We start from the raw sequence: 22,362 nt of genomic DNA on the forward strand, positions 1-22,362 counted from the left end.
TTAAACAATGATATAAATAATTTTTTTTTAGGTATTTAATATAAAATTATTAAGAAAGGCCACGTCACTTAGTAAAATAAAAAAATAAATTCTTAAAAATATTTTTATTTATTTATTACTAAGTACCCAAATTTAATTAATATTTATATTTAATAATTTCCACACGATTATAGGACAAACCACACTTGACATCATAAATCATCAATTATTCCCTTAGTCAAGTAGTTAAAAGTTGAATCCTGTTTGTAATAGATTATGTTGGAAGAAATATTCATTTTTTCATTTTTGTGACTGTTTCATAAAAATTAATTACTACTTTTAATAGATAAATATTTCATATTAAAAAATAAAAATAAAAAAAGTAAATCATCGATTACTTGTCACAGAGTATGTGTTGGTATAATTATTTGGAAAATTTCGAATCATAACATAAAACTCGTCTTCGACGTTTCTCGCAATTGTTTCTGCGATTCTCATCATCGCGCAAGCACTTATATATATATATATATATTCATTCAGTAGTAGAAACAATTCATTGCTAAGGTGACTCTTCGGTCTTCTTTGTTTCCGTAGCTCCAGCACGAGCGAGCACAAACACAACAGCGCCGCCTCATTAGAAGAAATTCGCATACGCATTTCAACGAACAATGGGAAGGCAAAAAGGAGAAGGCGCCAGAAGCAAGTCACGCCCTTCGAGTAGCAGGTTGGCATCGTTAAAACCTAAATTCAAATTTCGACGTCGTTTAATCGATTATTATTCCTTGCAGTCTCGCCGCCTCACTCTTGCCCTCCGGCTCCGCCGCCGCCGCCGCCGTCGGGTTCGGTGGTTTTGTTGGCAGCTCGCGCCTCGATCCTCCGTCTTCGTCCGAGGACTCTCTCCCCTTTGTTGTATGTGTTTCGAGTTCCATGCTGCTTTTATGCGTGTTATTTATGATTGGTGTTATAGTAGAGCATTAATTAGGTCTGATTTTGTGTTCATTATTAATATACTGTTTGGAATGGTGCTTCTGCTGCGAGTTACATGTGCTGCTTGAATAAACTGTGTTTGAATTGACCGTGTCTTCCATTTCACGTGTTTGTTTTACGGGAGTTTAATACTTGGTTGCAGGCTTGCAGCTTGGAATTGAGTTATGAGAGTAGCTAGACAGTTTGTGTTGCTTTGTGAACACTGAACAGTTTCTTTTTTTGGGGTGCATTTTCATAATGTCGGTATGTTGATTTTTCGGACATGCAGGATGTTGATAGTGAGATTGCGGTTCACTTAAAGAGGCTAGGCAGGAAGGATCCCACCACTAAGGTAATTTTGGGTTAAATTATGTACTAATTCATGAGACTACGAATATGTAACATGCTCAAGTGCAATTAGTTTTATAGTATTCTGTATGTCTCTTTTGATGCATCTTGTAAAATTCATCTTCTAGTTTGCGGATTTGCCTCTTTATCAATTAGAGAATCATAGATATGAATATGGAATGCAAGCATGCTTAAAGTGTAAATTGGGATCCGTATCGTTTTGTATTTTTGTTCTCTGGAATCACGGTGGTGCTACTTCCTGTGTTAAAATGTGGAGCTTATGAGTTTGTTTGAAGTTGAATTCAATGACAATGATAATCGTCTTTGGGTACTTTTCCTTGAATGTAAGATGTTAGATATCATAGACATGGCTGTACAATAGATGGTGCATATGATGTGATATTTTGGATGTATGTCTAATTTTCCTGTGGGTGGGATTGGTGTTGCCGTTTCCCTTTTTGGAGTTTGTTTGGTCATGCCCATGCCCTGGGACTATCATGGATTTGCTTGTCTGTTAACGGTGAACTGGATATTTGAACATAATCTGATGATTGAAAGCCTGGCTGTTTGATATCTCACTTTTATCCGTTCCATACTTCTTGTGTTTTTCTATTCTTACATCCCCCACATGGCCGGCTTATTCACTTGCTCCTTTTGATTAGACGTTCATGTGCATATCTTTTGACAGTAAATAATACATGTGATTAATTTTAGGATTGTATCAGTTAAGTGGTGTCTTTGGCTTTTGCTAGAATACATAGGGTCCTTTTCTTGGATTTGACACCTCTAAAGTAAGTAAGGGGTTTGCTCTAGTGAGTAAAGGTTTTTTTGTTTTTCGAAAAGGCAAATAATAATTTTATTAGCTAAAGATAATGGGTCTGTTTGTTTAAACTTTTTTCTTATAAAAGTTTTTTTTTAAAATAAAATAAGCACTTATTTTTTTTTTTTTACATGTTTGTCTATTATTTTTTTAAAATAAACAATTTTCTGCTTTTTTTAAGAAGCAACTCCTATTTGCTTCTTAAATTTTATTTTTTTTAAAAGCACTTGTTTATAAACACTTCTTTTTAAAGTTTAAACAAACGGATCCAATAGCATACACACAAGATGTGTGATATGTTACAACATTACATCCTTTACACTCTAGAGAGTGAAATGAGGAGTTATATCCATTTGAGATTATGTTTAAATAGATGCACATGTGTAATGAATTATATAGCTTACATCTCAACCGATTTTTCAATTGATGGTTATAATCCTCACTTTATTCTCTAAGGTAAATCTCCCACTTTAGAGGTGCCAAATGCCCTTTTTGATCCTTCCTATGTTTTTTTTATTTTTTATTTTTTATGTGCATGCTTGAGGTGGACTATCATTATGTTGGACAATGGCTAACTGCTCTTTTGTTGTGAAATTGTGTTTTATTTCCAACTTTTAGGTCTTTCCTTCTCCTTGAAAGGAGAAACTGAGTCAAACAGAATTTTAAGAAAAGGAGTTTCTATAAAAGCAGATTTTTTTAACTTTGAATTTAAATATTTTATTTTAGCTTTAAAGTTGTTTTTAAGCTCCAAAAATGCCATAAAAAGCACTACCTTAATTTCTCTTTTTCGCAATTGAATTGATGAAGTCCTGGTTTTACTTATATTTTGGGATAATGATTGGTTGAAGCTGTTAAACATGTATTATGATAACTATACTAATTCACTTATAGGATGATAAGACAATATTTGATGGAGTACACCTTATATATCTGTATCCTTGTTTGTGTATAGTCAAAATAATGTTTCATCTTTTTTCTGTGATTTTAAGAATTTTTAAGAAATACGTTTTGCCAATACATTTCAATCATATGTATAAAATTATCATTGGGGCATCATGGTGAAGCTTGTCTATATATGGATGATTTCTTTCTCCTTACATTGTTTGTTGCAGTCTGTGACTATCATGACGAGTCCATTTATTATTTCTACCAGTATTTTGTCATCCATAATTGAAATATATCTAATTTGGATGTAATGACTAGGCAGTGATCACAAGAATTTTGGTTGTTGATAAATCTATTTTCTTATATATCATAATCTCACTGGCTTCTTATTTTTTCTTTTTAATTTTTTTAATGTTTTTTAAACAGCTTAAGGCATTGGCAGCTTTATCTGCGCTGCTTCAACAAAAGTCTGCAAAAGAAATTGTTCTAATAGTTCCCCAATGGGTATGGAAATTTCTGTCTTATATATACTTGCTTGTCTCTGTATTCCCTGCATCAGTTCTCTTACCTTTTATATGAAGAATATCAATGTTGAATAGTAAACAGATTGTTCGTTTTTGTGGTGGTTTCCCCTTATAGAATAAAAGAATTTTCATTCCTGCCAATGGCCTAACAATTTGTCATAGATTATCAGATTTTTTATCACATAAAATCATTATGATCATTTATTGAAAACGGAGTCAAGTTTACCCACTTAGAGTTTTATTCTATTTCCATTACAAGTTTGCTTTTATTCAGTAGAAACCTGAAACCTTAATTGATTTAGGTCCTATAATTTTGCATTTGTTTCTGTTACAGATATCGTGAATATATTACAGATATTGTGGATACATATATTATGGCTATTATCCTCACTATCAATTAGGGATATGATTAGATTAGTTTCCATAATATTAGAGATTAGTATCTCTATCATTTATTGTATTCACTCTATAAATAAGATTGGTATGTGTACAACAATACACACAATTCCTGAATCACAACCTGGTATCTAGAGCTTAGGTTTTTTCTTTTAGAATATATTTTTCTCTCTTCTTGCAAAGGCCCTTGTTGCCACCTCCGGCTGCCGCCGGCCGCCGCGCCGGCGGTTACCGCCTCCGATCGCTGCGCCGCCGACCACCGCTTCCGGTTGCCCACTCTGACCGCCGTCGGCCGCTGCGCCGGTGGCTACCACCTTCGGTCGTCGCATCGCCGACCGCCGCCTCCGGTTGCTACCTCCGGTCGTCGTGCCGCCAGTTGCCGCGCCGCCGACCGTCGCCTCTGGTCGCTGCCTTCAGTTGTCGCCTCCGACCGCCACCTTGGGTCGTCACACCGCCGCCACTGGTCGCTTCCTGTCGCCGCCTCCAACTGCCACTTCCGATTGCCACCTCTGACTGCCACTTCCGGTCGCCAACTCCGACCGCCACCTCCGGTCATCGCCTCCGGTCGCCGACTCCGACCGCTGACTCCGACCGCTGCTTCTGGTCGCCGCTTCTGGAAGCCAACTCCGACCGCCGCTTCCGGTCGCCACCTACAACCGCTTCCAGTCGCTGACTCCGACCGTCGCTTCAGGTGGCTGTCGCCTCCGATCGCCGCCTCTGACCGCTGCCTCCGGTGACTAGTTTGTAGATATGTTCACAAAATTGCTTAAAGGACCTCGGATTGATTACATTTGTAACAAGCTTGGTGCATATGATATATATGCTCCAGCTTGAGGGGGAGTGTTACAGATATCGTGAATATATTACAGATATTGTGGATACATATATTATGGCTATTATCCTCACTATCAATTAGGGATATGATTAGATTAGTTTCCATAATATTAGAGATTAGTATCTCTATCATTTATTGTATTCACTCTATAAATAAGATTGGTATGTGTACAACAATACACACAATTCCTGAATCACAACAGTTTCCTTTGTTAGTCTAGACTCAAGATCCAATTACTCATTGTCTCTTTCCTATGTTATTTAGCAGTCTTTAAAAAGGCTGTCAGTATTCAGTAAATGGCTTCAATTGTTCTCTCACTTTGGTTTGAGTTGGAAGGGGCTCATGTTCTCCCAATTCATTATAAGATCACAAGAAGGATCCTTCCACATCCTGACCTGTGGATAGGTTCTACTTTAAGGCTTGTAACCTGTTAGTGAATAGGACAAATAAATACAAATTATTATGATTTAGAGAGGTTACATGAGTAAAATGATGTCATCATGTTCTATCAAAAACCAATTCTTCTTCTCCCTCTAATGATTGGGTTATCATTTATTTGATCAACTTCTCTAACTGAGGCTTCTATTGGTCTTCTCACACATCCAAACCATCTTTTCCTAAATAGGTGTAAGTCTTGTTCTTTAATACACATTCATTACTGATCTATTTGACTTCCATTACTTTGTGATTATCATGCATCTTTGTTATATGGTGGATGTGACCCTTTTATTTTAAATCCATTTTTGTCAATCTTCGAAGATACTTATTGAATATATTTCACTATGTTAATTGTTCTTATGTAGGCATTTGAATATAGAAGGCTGTTGCTGGACTACAATAGGGAGGTTAGGCGGGCCACTCATGATACCATGACTGCTCTTGTTACTTCTGTCGGGTTAGAACATCTCTGAGGGACATTTATATGTGCTTCTTCTTGCTTGCTCAATTGTATAATTTAATATTTGAACATGCAAATTTGAAAAATATGTTGCCGAACATTTGTGCATGCTTATCTGATTTGACAATTGCAAATTAATTCTTTAAAGCTTGGGGATATAGTTCTCTAATGTAGCATGCTTACTATTCATACTAGTTTTAATTCTGCCATTTTAATTTTCTGATTGGTTATATTGTGGTTTGTGGAGAAGCTAAGCATCTTCTTGACAAGGTATCAACATTTTATCTACCTGATAATAACAACAAAAGCCTTTTCCTTGTTCCTACTTAGTGCATGTTTGGGGAAACATAAAATCCCAAATTTGAGCTGTTTTTGTGGGAAAAAGCTATTTGCAAAAAAAAAAAAAAAGCTGTATGTTTGGGACAATAGCTTAAATTTATAAACTTTTTTTTTTCTGAAAAAATAAGATGTTTTTATAAAGCTGAAAATTTGAAGCTTATGATTATTTCTCAGCAGTTTTTATTTTTTTTCCATTTATGCTAATTTACTATATAAAAATTGATTTTTTTTTGTTATAATTGATTGGTGAAATAATTTAATTTTACCCAAACAAAGTTACCCTAACAAACCCTAAACATCTTAAAATAGCTTATCAGCAAATTTACCCAGACAAAGTTTTATTTTGATTATAATTGATTATAACAATAATCGATGCCTCATATAATTGATTATTGAAATAATTTAATTTTCACAGCTTTCCCAAACACACCCTTGGTGGGGACTTTATAGTTTACCTATTATGCATTAAAAAGTTCTTTTAATTGGTGTACAGTGTACCTATCTGCGGTAAATTGCATTTCAACTAGTTTCTAACATCTAAATTTTGTTGAATAAGATTAAATATAGTTATTTACTTGTGTAATTGGCCAAATTCTGATCCTTCCCTGAAGTTTGGATCTGTTGGAGTGAACATCATTCATGTAGTCTGAGTCTGAGATTTAGAGTTGATTTCCCTTCCCACACCCATCTCAGGAGAGATTTAGCTCTGCATTTGAAGACTTTGATGGGACCATGGTGGTTTTCTCAATTTGATCCAGTTTCTGAAGTTTCTCAGGCAGCAAAAAGGTCTTTGCAGGTTTGCTACATTGGTCATTACAATTATGTTCTATATTATTTCTTTTCATCTCGGTGGAAAAGGTTAGCTTAAAGTATATGTAAAATTGTTTACAACTGGTTGTTTCATTCATGCATATGTTTTTAACCTGGTTCTGTCAGGAACACAAATGGTCTGTCTGGAAGCATACTGTTATATTCTGTGTGGGAGATGCGTGATTTGCCATTGTTTCACATCTACAAGTATCTTCTTTAATTTATGATAGTTTTCTTTTGGAATGAAAGAGAGCCATAAAGTAAATGCTTTCTCTGGAATTTGTTATTTAGTATTAATAAGTGTCTGTAAATTGAGATTTTTCCAGTTAATTGATAAATTCATAGGTATAGTTCTTCAAATATAATAGTGGTGTGGTGAGATCAAGATGCTATTATTGGTTTTACAGCATATCTTAGAGGTCTTAGTGGTTTCCTTTTTTGTTCTTTTGAAATATATGTTTTTTCTGGTGAGCCAGGATGTAAAATTTTCTAGATAGTAGTGTCATATCCTGGATTGTTATAGTTGTACTTGCTCTTGAGTAGTTCTTTTATAGATGCATAAGGAATATATGGTTTAGTGTTGGAAATGAGTTGCAGTGGTCCTAGACCTGTGCTATATGTGATTTGCAAGGCATGCTGCAAGTCCAATCGAATCAACAATCAAGCCTTGCTTCTGTTGGTTATTTTGAGCTATTGTATCAGTTTGTGATGTCAGGATAACAATGATCCATCTGAAAAATTATTCTTTTTATGTATTTCAGTGTAAATATTAGCTCAAAAAATGATAAGGATTAATCCCAAGTTACTTTGAATAATATGTTCTATATGATTTATGTTGAATTGATTATCATGGGCAATATTTTTTGAAGTTGAGTAAATGTTTTTCCTATGCAGCCCCATATGCATTCTAAACACATTCACATGCTGAAAAATATGTCAACCCCAACTTCGTTGGGAAACTTTTAACTTTTACAAAATGGCACGATGAGATTAGCAATATGAAAGTAGGTTTTGTACTTTTCCACCAACACTTTAGTTATACTTCCAGGCTATGCTTAAATATGCTGCGATAATTTACATGAAAAAACATGAATGTATTAATATGCTTAAATTGAAACATGTAAGATTTATTTTTAAAGTATCTTAAAAATGTACATGGATGTCAGAATGCATGCCTTTATTTATTATAGTTTATAGGTATGTTGTGTTTTGTTGCACATTCAAGTAAGTAAATGAATTGCCTAGGTATATTCTGCAGAAAGGATTTTAAGCTTGTACTTGCACAGCTTTATTACCAAATTTGTGCTGAGATTTGTTTTAATCCTTTGTTTGATTGTGACAGGCAGCCTTTCCAGCTCAGGAAAAGAGACTTGATGCTTTGATTTTATGCACAACAGAGATATTTATGTATTTAGAAGAAAACCTAAAACTCACACCTCAAAATTTGTCTGACAAAGCTGCAGCCACAGATGAGTTGGAAGAGATATACCAGCAGGTATATAATGAGAATCACTTTAACATTCCTGTAAATCAAAAGTATTGGATTTATTGATTTGCACTGGTTCCGCTTTTAGTTTAGTAAGAGTATGTTCTAGATAATAAACTATAATGAGTGGGTGTCTTTTGGTATCACAAATACTATATAATCTGTTTTTTAATGCTTTTATGATGAAAGGATTTTAAAATTATGGTAGAGACCTTACTACCAGTTTATATAACTATTTTGCTTCCTGGTATGGTATGACTGGTACTGGATAAATAATTACAAACTGTTTTTATACAGATATCTATTTTGAAGTTTTTGATATAATCTTTTGCTTAAATGTGTCAAACTATCTTGGTTCCATAGAAGGAGAAAAGAATTTATCCAAAAATAGGAAGAAATTACCTTACCAGACTTTTTCGTTAAACTCCTTTACTGAAATTATTATATTTGCATTAAGGTGGTTCGTTATACTTTCAAAATAATTGAGTAATATTTTATCTAGAAAACTGATTGTAATACGGACCATGAGATCCTATCCTGATCTCACCAAAGTGAGTTAGAAGGTATGATTGGGACCATGGTTGTCAATCTCTAGTGACAACTCGTAAACTCGTACAGTTTACAAGAGCTTACCTGTACAACTCGGAGGTAAACTCGTTTTTTAGTGAACTCGGAGCAATCTCGGTGAACTCGGGTAAACTCGTGTAAACTCGCGAGACTACCTCCGATATTAAGAGATCACCGTTTTTTTTTTCCACTTACACAAAACGCATGTTTTGTGTTGTGTGTTAGGGCACTTTCACTCTAGACCAGACCTCTCCTACTCTCCTCTCCACTCCAGACCTCCGCAGCGCCTCTTCCACGGCTCTCCTCCTTCGCGCCTCACCTCCTTCGCGCTTCACCTCCTTCGCGCGCCTCACCTCCTCCGCGCGCCTCACCTCCTTCGCGCGACACCTCCGCGCGTCTCCTTTCCTCTCCGCGCGACACCTCCGCGAGTCTCCTCTCCTCTCCGGCGAATCTCCGCCGATCTATCCTCTCTGACAGTGGCTCTGTCTTCCCCGACATTTGCAGATCTGTCTTCTTCTAAGAGGGAAGGCAGCGGCGACGGCTTGAGGAAGGGTTGCATTGCAGGAAAAATAATTAGGGTTGGAATATGGGCCAAATGGGCCAAGTTTTATTTTTTGTTTTGATTTGGTTAAGAGGGTTTTTACTTCATTATTTTTTTTTTAGAAAGTAACCTCTCTTTATTAATTATTAATTATTATTATTATAATTTAGATAATATTTTAAGTAATACAAAATTTAATATAAGACCTTAAATATTTTGTTTTCTTAATTTTTTTATTTTGTTTAACTACTATAAATTTTTATTATTAAAAATATTTAATGTATAAATAGTTATATTTTTATTTTTATATGTATATTATTAATTATTTGTATTATAAATTATCTAATATTTATATATATATATATAAATAAATTAGAATAGTGTAATCCTGCTATATTTAATAAATTATTTTATTATTAATATAATTTGTTATTTTACTCTTTAATATAAAGTTAAAATGTTTAATTATTATATAATTTTTAATTATTTTTATAATTTTGTTTATTGAGTAATCTCTTACGAGTTTACGAGACGAGTTTACGGAGCCTTCACGAGATTACGTAAACTCTCGAGATTGACAACCTTGATTGGGACCACTAGTTATAACAAAAATTGTAAGATTGTGAAATTGTGATCCTGACAACCTTCGGTGAGATTTAAGTATAACCTGCTTTAATTAGACACATTTTTTCCTCTTCTTGGACTAATATGATTTTTAACTAGATAACCACATAAATGAATCACTTCTTGTCTGTTTGTCTACCTCTTGTCTTGGCTAATAGTATCTGATTGATTGCTGCATGTATATAGTTCAATTTTTATCCTCTATTCTCATCCTTTTTGATCTTATCTGATTGATCTTGTCTATTAGAAGATTTCAAATTTCCTATTGGACCATACATTTTTCAGAAGTTTCATCTCCCTTTTGATCTTACAGGTGATATCATCAACATTGTTAGCATTGGCCACACTTCTTGATGTTTTAATTTGTGTACAGCAAGAACGACCTGGTTTTGAGAACATAACTACTGAACCTAAACATGCTTCGAAAGCAAGGGTGGCTGCTGTTGCTTTTGCTGAAAAGCTGTTCAAAGATCATAAATACTTTCTAGACTTCTTGAGGTCACAAAGGCCTACTATTCGATCAGCTACTTATAGTGTATTGAAGAGCTTAATAAAAAATATACCACAGGCTATTAATGATGCAAATATAAAAACTGTTTCTGGTGCAATTCTTGGTGCTTTCAATGAGAAGGATCCAACTTGTCATCCCTCAATGTGGGATGTAATATTACTTTTCTCTAGAAAATTCCCAGATGGTTGGTCTTCCATAAATATTCAGAAAAGCATACTGAATCCATTTTGGATTTTTCTTAGGAATGGTTGCTTTGGTTCCCAGCAGGTTTCATATCCAGCTTTGGTTTTATTCTTGGACAGTGTGCCACCTAAATCTGTTGGAGGGGATAGGTTTTTTCTTGAATTTTTCAAAAACTTGTGGGTGGGAAGGAGAATTTCTCTATCTGCAGATAGACTAACATTTTTCCAGGCTCTGAAAGAATGTTTTCTTTGGTCATTGAAAAATGCTTCAAGGTATAACTTTTTTCTTTTAATTTTGGTTGTGTAGGACCTATTTACTCCATTTCTGTGTGCCCTACACCTGCAAAAGACAATATTTTTTGTGTTCCTTGTCCCTGTTTTTAAACCTGTCTTCTGCTTGTATCAGATATAATGATGGAGGAGACTCAATCAGTCATTTCCAAGTTGTTCTTGTTGATAATGTTCTTGTAAAGATTTTATGGAAGGATTTCCTTACAGCTGGAAGCTTGAAAGCTAATGACATAATAAAATCAGGAAAAGCAACAGATTCATCAGAGGAAACTATTTCTCATAACAAGAAGATGGATTTGCTAAATACGAAGTATCCAATGCCTTATTTGCAAGAATTGGGGAAGTGCTTTGTTGAAATCCTTTTAGGTATTTATATATTGGATAGCAATGTTCTATCTGTTTTCATTGAGGAACTTGAGGACAATTGCATGGGTGCCCTTCAGCAAGAAGGTAATGTGGACGTTGTTGAACGAATCATTTTGTTCATGTTATTGCTGGAGAAACATGCTGTGCTGAAAGGTGCAATTTGGCCGTTGGGCTATATTGTGGGACCAATGTTGGCGAAGTCTTTTTCAATCATTAGATCTTCTGTAAGTTAATAATTCTACAAACTTGTTTGACACTTTAGTCTATGTTACTTCTATTCTGTGATTTTAATTATTGCTTGGATAATGAGAAGTTTGATATTGACACATCACACCTGTTTTATCGAGTATATTTAATAATTTCATCTTAATCAGAACAGAGTTTCTATTCCTACTTTTTCTCAATTTGTAATAGTTTTCTGGTATACTTGTTTATATTTTATCTATGCATAGAATTAGTCTCTTTAAATGAATCTGGGTTTGATGCGCTCTGTTGTTACTCTGTAGATTTTTTTTAGGTCTTTTGAACAGAAGTTATTTTTAAAATCTAGACACAAGTGGTAAACAAAATAGATTATATTTTTTGGGTCATCAAAAAGATTGATTCTATAAGCAATTAAAATATAAATAATTGAAACAGCAATATATGGGAATCAGTTATGATGTCACCACTGTTCTTGATTATCCATTTGAAAAATAGAATCTAAAATTTCATAGGGTTTTGGTATTGTTAAACCATATAAATTTCAAATGATTACTTTAAAAGGAAATGATATTTTCTACCATATTTTTCCAGACTCACCTTGTTTCTTAAATATCAGGATTCACCAGATACTGTGAGACTTCTGTCAGTTGCTGTTTCAATATTTGGACCACGGATGATTGTTGAAGAAGTCTTTATTAAAGGCAAAAGTCACGTTTCTAGTCATCTTTCATATGATGGGGATAAAGTAGGGGAAACTGAAGACTTTATGCAAATATTCAAGAATATATTTGTTCCTTGGTGTCTGCAGTCAAATAGTTGCTCAACCAGTGCTAGGCTAGAGTTGTTGTTGGCACTGCTGGATGATGAGTATTTCTCAGAACAATGGTCTTTCATTGTCAACTATGTGATTGGCCAACATTATTCAGAGTTCCAACCAGGGTTGCTGGATGCTGACCATGCAGCAACATTGGCCATGCTCCTTGAAAAAGCAAGGGGTGAGAGTATGAAAAGGAAGGTGAAAGATGGTTCCAGTCATAGACAAGGCTGTAACGCTGAAGATTGGCATCATGAATATTTTGAATCATGTGCTATTGCTGTTTCTCGATCTCTGCCTCCTTTTAGCACTTCTCATGTGCAGTTTATGTGGTATGTTAGTTCAAAATTTTCAGAGGCATGATGAAGTAATGTATTGCAATTTTTATGAATTTACCTTTTAAAACTAAACATTTCAATAATATGATTGATACATTCTTTTTTCCTTAAACCCAAAGTCCTGTTACCTTCATATATTTCGATCTTTGATCCCCATATCTTGCATGGAACAGATGAGTAATTTTTGAAATTGGATACAGCTAGCTAAAATGGAAAGGAAAAAAAAAAGGGTTAAATTAATCTACTGGTCCGTATATTATTTAGGATTTTTTAAAAAGGCCCTTATAAGTTTGTGAGGTGTCTCTGGGCTAGTGTTCTGTCGAAGTTAGAAAGAATACTCTTGATCCCTATTTAAATGTAAAGACTTTTTTGAAATTTTCCTAGTGGTTCACAGACCAACTGAATATCAAACTAGTGATTTGGTCTCTGGACTATTTAGGAGTTTCAAGGTGGTCCTTGTTCTTTAACAAGAATCAAATTATTTTGTCCAACTTTGATGGAATCCCATTGCAAGCAGCCAATTAGAAATGATTTATAAGTTCACTGGTAACAAACTTTAGAAGTATAAGGAACTAATTAAAAATTCTCAAATAGTTCAGAAACTAACATTTATTTAAGCAAAAGGAAAAAAATGGATGGGAAATGAAATGCATAAGGTGGCTACATGTTGCTAATTGGCGTGATTATGTACGTGTTTGTATTGTGTATCCATATGTTTGTATATAATTCTTAGAAAGTTGGTTTGGTACTTAATTCAACTCTACAAAATAGGTTTGTAAGGTGAGAATTACTCGTCACTTATATACACTAGTATGGGTTTATCTCTGGTTGAACTGAGATCTCCAACACCCCCCCTTCATGTTGAGACTGGACATGTTGAGTGTAAAGTTTGTAGTATTGGATATTTGCGAGTGGTTCAATAGCGGGTGGCACAATAGGCCTAACAACAAGAAACGCTAGGATAAGCTCTGATACCATTTTAGAAAGTGAGTTTGAAGCCTAACTCAACCCTACAAAATTAACTTTTAAGGTGAGAATTGTTCTTCACTTATATACACTACTATGGTCTTATTTCTAACCGATGTAGGATTTCCAACAATAATCAAGTCTCATGACAAAACTGCCACTAACACTGAGTCTATATTTTTTGTTGGGTGGGTTTGGGAATGAGGGAAAGGAAATCATGGGAGGATTCAATTGACTGAGTCTACTGCTTTGTTGTCTCTTGGAGAAAAGGATTTGTGGTGGTTAGACTTCGATAACAGCTTACTTTTCTAATATTAGATGGTGGGAGTTAAAGGATCCACATAATTATTGTAGAAAAATTAACAAAATGTTTCAAACCTACTTTCTTTTGATGTGTAAGAGCAAAATGCTAATTCAAACAGTCCATTTTAAGCATCATCGTTACTATGAACCTGCAGCTAACTATGCAAGATATAGGTAAGTGAATATTTTTTGTAATTTATTACAATGTCTGAAAATTGAGATGGATAATATGCATCTGAAGCTGCTAAGGCTTATGTGAAAAAGAGACATATGTATAGCTGGTAAGGAAGTGTAATATATGAAGTTGAATAGATATGTACTTAATATTATTTTGATCCCTTTCCCAGAGAAATACAAGATTGATGACTTGAGTTAAGTAGTCTTCACTCTGATCTTATGCTTTTGACCTGCAGCTCTCTTCTTGGTGGTTTAACAGAAGGAAGATCATCTTTTCTGTCCAGAAATGCATTGATTCTCATCTATGAGGAGATTTTCAGGAAGTTACTCAGTTTTGTTCAGGTTTCACCTTTCTTTTGGGTACAGAATTCAGCTTCTATGTTAAGAAATGATTCAAAGATCTGTGTAGAACTTGATAATTCTGTCAACATTGTTGAGATAGCTCAATTTGCTCTTGAGATACTTGATGGTAGTTTCTTTAGCTTGAAGACTCTTGATGGGGAAAGTGGACTTGTATCAGGAATTTTATCTACAATTTTTCTCATCGAATGGGAGTGTAGTTTAAGTAAAGCTGTGGATGATTCACTTGATGACAATTCAATGGCAAAAACTAAGGCCAGGCTAACATTTGGTGAAAATGTGTGTGCTTTCTGTAACAAGTTAAATGATCAATTTTTGAAAAGTCTTTGCTCAGATAGCCGCAAGAGATTGTCAAATATCTTAATTCAGTCAATAAGATCTGCAATATTTGCTGAAGACAGACTTATTAATGACAAAATTGCATCATTATGCTGTACATGGGTGCTTGAAGTTCTTGAGCGTATCTGTGGGGATGAAAATGATGAACAAAATCTGCTACATCATCTCCTGAGTAAGGATGAATTGTGGCCTGTGTTTGTAGTTCCAAATTTTAGCTGGACAAAGGTATGGGACATATTTGGTTATTTGTCTCAATTAATATTTGTGAGTTTATCTTTTATTTTTGAATATACAATGTTGTTTATAAAATAGAATGGATTAATGGAATGGTCTGTGTTATTTATTTTGCCATATGTATTGGAAACAAATGTCTTAGAAAGTGAATTGAGAGTCTAATTCAACTTTACAAAATTGGCTTGTAAGGTAAGAGTTGTATCCGATTTATATATTATTTAATTGTTTTATCTCTAGTCGATGTAAGATTTGAATTTTTTTCAATACATTCCCTCACATCCAACACTATTGGACTTGGTACGTAGATCAATGGTGGGTGGCCCTATAAATGATTTAGGATAGGTAGGACTTGAGTTTTTCTCCAATACACCTCCTCACGTCCAACAATATTGGACTTGGTGCATGTATCGATGGTAGGTGGTCCTTTGAGAGTGGATCTAGATAGCTCTAATACCATTTTAGAAAGTGGGTTAGGAGCCTAATCAACCTTACAAAATCAACTTGTAAGGTAAGAGTTATATCTCACTTATATATTCTTTAATTGTCTTATCTAGTCGATGTGGAATTTAGGTTTTTCCCAATAAAATGTATTGCAAGACTACATCAATGTGGTTATAGCTTATTGAGCTATAGTAGGAGGCTTCACCAGGGGACAAACCATGATAGCATATAAGACTTCTGTGGATTTTATAGACTCTTAGAGTATAGTCAGAATTCTTGCTATTTCTTTTTTCAATATTTATTTTGTGAATGCTCAAAACAAATCTTAATGCCTCCAAAACAATGGTTTATGTGCTGATGAAGCTAGTTATGGCTTACTTATGTAACATGTAGTTAAATCTCCTGCCCAATATATAGAGAAAATGAGTTGCTACTTTTAACCACCAATTTATACCAAATGCAGGCTTCAGGAAGCCAGAATTTTGTAGCTTTAATTGACAAGTTAATCTCAAAAATTGGGATTGATAGAGTTATTGCTGGGTGTGAAATGCCTAATCCATCTTTGCTTGAAAAAAGTCAAGAGGTTGCATCTTCTGCTTGGTTAGCTGCTGAAATCCTGTGCACGTGGAGATGGCCAGGAAGCAGTGCTATGTCTTCTTTCTTACCTTTATTGAGTGCTTATGCCAAGGAAAGTAATTCTATCCAGGAAAGCCTGTTAGATGAAACATTAAGCATCTTGCTTGATGGTTCCCTTGTTTATGGAGGCAATGGCACAAAAAGTTCAGTCAGTATGTGGCCAGTTCCAGCTGATGAAGTGGAAGGTGTTGAAGAACCATTCTTAAGAGCACTTCTTTCCTTTCTGTCTGCTTTGTTCGAAGAGAAAATATGGGGGCCAGAGAAGTCATTGAATCTGATAGAACTTCTTGTGAATAAACTATTTCTTGGTGAAGCAGTAAATACTAATTGTCTTAAGATTCTACCTATGCTTATAAATATACTTTTTGAACCATTATATGGGTATGCGGAGCCTGGTATGGGTGTTCAACATTGTTCTTTAGCAGAGGAATTCGTGAAAAACACTATGATAGATTGGCTGGAGAGGGCCCTAAGTCTTCCACCTTTGGTCACATGGAAAACAGGAGAAGGTAAATTTCTCTCTCTTCAGATCAAAACACCACATGCTAATTCACCAATTAGTCCTGAATAGACATTTTTATCAGTAGGATAGAGATTTCACTAAATTTTTTGTGTATGCCTGTGTATATGGCATGTGCTTTTTTGTTATAGTGCTAATTGTTCAGTTTGTATAGTTGTAACTGTTACCATGAATAATTTTTATCCAACAAAAAGAAAACTTGGTACGAGAGACTACGAGTAATGTATGGTATTAATGAAATTGCTTGTGACTCTTGTAGACATGGAAGATTGGCTTCAGTTGGTGATTGCCTGTTATCCTTTCAGCACAATAGGTGGTCCTCAAGCATTAAAACCAGCGAGAAGCATCAGTTCTGATGAAAGGAAACTTCTCTATAAATTATTCCAGAAGCAAAGGCATGTTTCTGGTGGATCTGCTATGTTCAACCAGCTTACAGTGGTACAGATACTGCTATCGAAACTTATGATTGTTTCAGTAGGTTATTGCTGGAGTGAATTCAGTGAAGAAGATTGGGACTTTCTGTTGTCTAACCTAAGGTGTTGGATTCAATCAGCAATTGTTATGATGGAGGATGTAGCTGAAAATATAAATGGTCTTGTTGATAGTTCATCTGATAATTTAAATGTGATGTGTCAGAAAATTGAGAAAATTATTTTGATTTCAGATCCTATTCCCATAAAGATTTCAGAAAATGCCCTTTTGTCTTTCTTACTTCTCCTTAAGCATTGTAAACACCAACAAGCTGAAGAAAGAGATTATTTAAGTACATTTAAATCAGAAAAGTTGGATTCTGTTAAAGATCGGATTCTTGAGGGTGTCCTTCGCCTACTGTTTTGTACTGGCATTTCTGAGGCGATCTTAAATGCATGCTACAAAGAAGCTGCATCAGTTATTGCTTTGTCACGGTTTAAATATACCCACTTCTGGAATTTGGTAGCCTTTGGGGTTGTTAATTCTTCATCACAAGCTAGAGATAAAGCAGTGAAATCAGTTGAATTTTGGGGACTAAGGAAAGGGTCTATTAGCTCTTTGTATGCTATACTTTTTACTTCCAAGCCAATTCCTTTATTGCAGCTTGCTGCATATTTTGTTCTTTCAAATGAACCTGTTTTAAGAATTGCTGTCCTTGAAGATAATGCTTGTAACTCAAACATACATGCTGCTAATGATGAGGATATCAGCCGTCTTGACATGTCAATAGAAGAAAAGGTCCATTTGAAAGAGGAATTATCTTTCATGGTAGAAAGGGCACCTTTGGAGGTTCTTGAAACAGACTTACTTGCACACCAACGAGTAAGAATGCTTTATATGGGAATTAAGTTAAATTGTGCTTCATATGTCATTTTTTTTAAGGTTTATTTATCCATTTACTTTGCCATTTCATTGTGCGTGGTAATGATCTACAAAAAATATTGTAGGTAAATCTCTTCCTTGCTTGGTCTTTGTTGATATCACATCTACTTTCATTACCTTCATCATCATCTCAGAGGGAGAGACTGATCCAGTACATACAAGACTCTGCTACTCCAGCTATTTTGGATTGCCTTTTTCAGCATATTCCTGTAGAGATTTTCATGGTTCCGAGTCTGAAGAAGAAAGATGCAGAGCTTTCTGGTGTCTTATCAGAAGCTTCAAGTGCTGCAACCTGTGCCACCACAACCGGATCACTCTTGTTTTCTGTGGAATCTCTATGGCCCATTAAATTGGAGAAAATTTCATCACTTGCTGGAGCAATATATGGTTTGATGCTCCAGGTTCTTCCGGCCTATGTACGTGGCTGGTTTAGTGACTTGCGTGATCGAAACACTTCTGCTGTCATTGAATCCTTTACAAAGACTTGTTGTAGCCCTCCTCTCATTGCAAATGAATTGTCTCAGGTATCATGTAATTTCTTGTCCACATAAGAACTGGTTTGTTGATAAATATTTTGTTGAAATACCAGAATCCGATATCTAAGAGTGGAAACTTTTTAACCTAGAGTTGCATGATCAATACATATTTGTTGAAGAGGGAAATGAGGAAAAAAAGCAGAAATTAATTAAATGTTGTATTGTGATAGTCAGGTCACTCTTTCCATTTTGTATTATTATAAAATACAAACCTATGCTTGTTATAAACATGAACCCATGATTGAGTGTAGTTCCCTCAATATTCGGATTCTAATTTGCATGTATAATTGTATATTCATTACCAGTACCTTGTTTTCTATATATGTAAACATCTTATGATTCTACTGCCCCATTCAAGGGTCGCATTAACAAGGACTATAAAGGAAGTTATATGGGTGAAGATTCAGAACTTCAATGCTTGCATATCTGTAAATTTTTATTTAGTGTTTCATAGAGTGCAACTGCCAACTATATTTTGTGCTGTAACATTACATAGAATCCATGTCATAGTTACAGAGGATCTGTTTTTGTGTGGCCTAGATGGTGTATCTGAAGTTCTGAACACTTTGTTTATGCAAGAACCCAACAACATTGTTTAATCCTTGTAGCCAGCCCACCTAGTGGGAAAAAAGGCTTTGGCTGGTCTTTTTTTTTTTTTTTTTGTGGCATGCAATTGATGTATGAATAGCGTAGTTCTGATATATATATCTGCCTATCATATCCAATGCAGATTAAGAAAGCCAACTTTCGTGATGAGAATTTCTCAGTTAGTGTAAGCAAATCAGCAAATGAGATTGTTGCTACTTACACTAAGGATGAAACAGGAATGGATCTAGTCATTCGTCTCCCTGCATCTTATCCACTAAGGCCTGTAGATGTTGATTGTACAAGGAGCCTTGGGATAAGTGAGACCAAGCAAAGGAAATGGTTGATGTCGATGATGCTATTTGTTCGTAATCAGGTAATTTGTTATGGATTTAGTTCAGTCTTACATTTTGTAGTTGGCTTCTGCTGTCCACTTTTGCAAAATGCCTAGAATTAACTTTATGTAGAGTCAGAACTCGTATTAATTACTCTTTTGTATGCATTGCATGATTAATTCACGTAACAGTTCCATGAAAAATGCTTTCCTTTGATTGACTACTTTTTTAGTTTATACCAGTATTGCTAAATGCTATAAACCTTTGTAAAATTCAGTGGACAATGGATCAATGTGAGAATTACTAATTTAAATGTCAGAGAAGGTTTGCACTAAAGTTAAAAATTCCTTTAATGGTCCTGCAGAATGGAGCTTTAGCAGAAGCTATAGGAATTTGGAAGCGCAATTTTGATAAAGAATTTGAAGGTGTTGAGGAGTGCCCAATCTGTTACAGTGTAATCCACACCACAAACCACAGTCTACCTCGCCTTGCTTGCAAGACATGCAAACACAAATTCCATTCTGCTTGCCTTTATAAATGGTTTTCAACTTCTCACAAATCATCTTGCCCATTGTGTCAATCTCCGTTCTAAGGTTACACCTGGAGTGACGACTTTTACCAATTTTGCACTGAAAGTAGTGGATGAAGAGAATGTCTCGGCATACGAGAATCAACACTGGTTTCCAGCATTGAGAATCAACCCTTGATTAAGGCAGGGATGACTTGCAAACTACAACTGGTTAAGGAAACAAACATGATTCTAGATTCTTTTCTCCGCCAAGTTCATTTTAAGCAGACAGCGTTGAACTCCTTGAAATTAAAAAGGAAGATGGACACAGCGGTTCTGCGGCAACGATCCAACAAGGGTATATCATATTTTTTATCGAGAGAAGTGTATCCGATTCCTTTGTCGTGTAAAATTTATCCTCTCTGGTTAGATTTCTTTGCCCATGCCCCATGGTTGTAATAATTAATGTTTTGCAGTGTTTTTGTTCTGTTTAGAGGTTAGTTCTGATTAAAGCAGGTTGTCTGAATCATAGTAGCTTGTACATCTAGTTTATTTATATTGTCCATGGAATCACTAATGAGTAGTGAAGCAAAATTTGCCCGAATATGAGTAATTGTGCATCCAGGGACTATTTTTATTAACCACGAGAACATTGAAGAGTGACTGAGCGAGTTCTCTTCACCAGATGCGTAGTATGCATTGTCCACACGTTGGATTTTTTGTCAGCAAAATTTAATACAATGATTCAGCAATGCTTATTGACCATTGGTTTGCATATTGCTTTATTTTAGGGTAAAAGCATTTTAGATTTTAACGGCAGTTTTGTTATTTGTGTGTTTTTAGAATTGTCAAATTTGTTAATCATTGTTGCAAGAGTAATGGCTAAAAATCAATAAAGATTAATTCAATTTCTTACACCTGTTTTTTAATGATTATTCTCATTACATGAAGAAAATATTAAAATTTTCAATATATTTAATGTATTTATTTTATTTTATTTTCTTTATAAAGTATTAAGACTTGTAAGGAGATATTGAAAGAAGATATAATATTACTGGTTAAATTACATTGTTAGTCTCATATAATATTTAATTGAGAAGGGATTCATTTATTTTAGGAGTAAGTTTATTTAGACTTATTTTATTTAATAAATTATGTTCTATAATAAATTTTAATGATTCAATTGTTGAATTTAAAATTTTTAATGCACAGTGAGTTTGTAAATTTTTAAAAAGTTTGAAAATTATTTGATAATTTGTTTCATTAATTTAAATTAATATATAAAATGATTTTATAATTATCTATCAATTTAAATTAATAAAATAAAGTATTAAATAATTTTTAATTTTTTAAAATGCGGAATTAATTTATGTATTAAAAAATTTAAATTTATTAATTGAATTATTAAAACTTAATGTAAAATATGAGTTATTGAACGAAGTAGAACTAAACTTACTCTTAGAGTAAATTGATCCTTCCTCTATTTAATTTATGATTTTAGTTTCTTAATTTGTAATTTTGTGATTATAGTCTTTTAATTTTATAAAAGTTGTAATTAGTTTCATTGTCAAATGTTTATCTGTTGATTATTGACATTTTATCATGATTTTATATCAAGTTAAAGTTAAAAGATATGATCATTATAATAAGAGTTAATCACCTATACACTACTGGTGTAAAGTTTTTTTACACTGGTAATTAATCAGAGCTGTTAATAGTATATTTTCATCTATTCATTTAATTAAACTAAAATAAAAAAGATACTATTAACGACTTTGATTGACTGCTAATATAAAAAACTTTACACTGGTAGTGTATAGGTGATTAACTCTTATAATAATATATACATTGAAAAAAATTAAAACATTTGAAGCGACTTGTAAAGGGAGAGGGCATTGTATAATAGAGCAAGATGGGAAGATGATAGTATCTGCTGGACACCCAGCCAAATGATAACAAATTTTAACAGACTTCAAATGCAACTATCTGCTGTGCCATATATAGGAACAGATAGGAAGATTTGAATCATTAACTAAAACATCTAGCTGGTGCCTGTTTTGGCTACAAAGTAGGAGAATTAGCATTAAACATACTTATTGTTATTTATTGTTATCAATGTAAATTATCTCATTATGGGGATTAGTTACCGGTAAAATAGGTAAATAGTTATATAAATGATATTATTGAAAAAAAATATACTGACTTTAGAATGAAATGAATCTTCTGTAAGAAGGTCATTGCCTAATTAGGTCAGCATATTAACGCACTAAGCTTGTAAGTAAACACCTACAATCATATATAAGTATATGCTATGATCGCTAGTATAACTGATATTCCACTTCTTG

At 34.2% G+C, this 22,362-nt stretch overlaps 1 protein-coding gene across 3 annotated transcripts; it reads left to right on the forward strand.

The window, feature by feature from the left end:
- Positions 1–409: 409 nt before the first annotated feature.
- On the forward strand, positions 410–20,782 carry LOC109817110 (HEAT/U-box domain-containing protein). Of its 3 annotated transcripts, XM_083063796.1 has the most exons (16): positions 410–703; positions 768–888; positions 1,235–1,297; positions 3,425–3,502; positions 5,557–5,648; positions 6,684–6,786; positions 8,143–8,295; positions 10,332–10,984; positions 11,118–11,592; positions 12,189–12,718; positions 14,407–15,094; positions 16,008–16,689; positions 16,960–17,993; positions 18,119–18,577; positions 19,320–19,550; positions 19,874–20,782. In XM_083063796.1, the coding sequence occupies exons 1-16, from the start codon at positions 648–650 to the stop codon at positions 20,099–20,101; spliced, it is 5,646 nt and encodes a 1,881-aa protein (XP_082919922.1). In that variant the 5' UTR covers positions 410–647; the 3' UTR covers positions 20,102–20,782. The 3 variants fall into 3 exon arrangements, with proteins under 3 accessions (XP_082919922.1, XP_020237904.2, XP_020237911.2); XM_020382315.3 differs by lacking the exons at positions 410–703; positions 768–888; positions 1,235–1,297; positions 3,425–3,502; positions 5,557–5,648 and having other exon boundaries at positions 5,655–6,776; XM_020382322.3 differs by lacking the exons at positions 410–703; positions 768–888; positions 1,235–1,297; ... (1 more) ...; positions 5,557–5,648; positions 6,684–6,786 and adding an exon at positions 6,985–7,007.
- The last annotated feature ends 1,580 nt before the right edge of the window (positions 20,783–22,362 follow it).

Source organism: Cajanus cajan, chromosome 9 (assembly GCF_000230855.2).
Source record: "Cajanus cajan strain Asha chromosome 9, NIPB_CcT2T_4, whole genome shotgun sequence".
Taxonomy (NCBI): domain Eukaryota; kingdom Viridiplantae; phylum Streptophyta; class Magnoliopsida; order Fabales; family Fabaceae; genus Cajanus; species Cajanus cajan.

Coding starts and splice junctions, on each gene's coding strand:
- LOC109817110 (XM_083063796.1), top strand. CDS start 648: ATGGGAAGGCAAAAAGGAGAAGGCGCCAGAAGCAAGTCACGCCCTTCG. Junction 704..767: donor TCACGCCCTTCGAGTAGCAG/GTTGGCATCGTT, acceptor TATTCCTTGCAG/TCTCGCCGCCTCACTCTTGC. Junction 889..1,234: donor AGGACTCTCTCCCCTTTGTT/GTATGTGTTTCG, acceptor TCGGACATGCAG/GATGTTGATAGTGAGATTGC.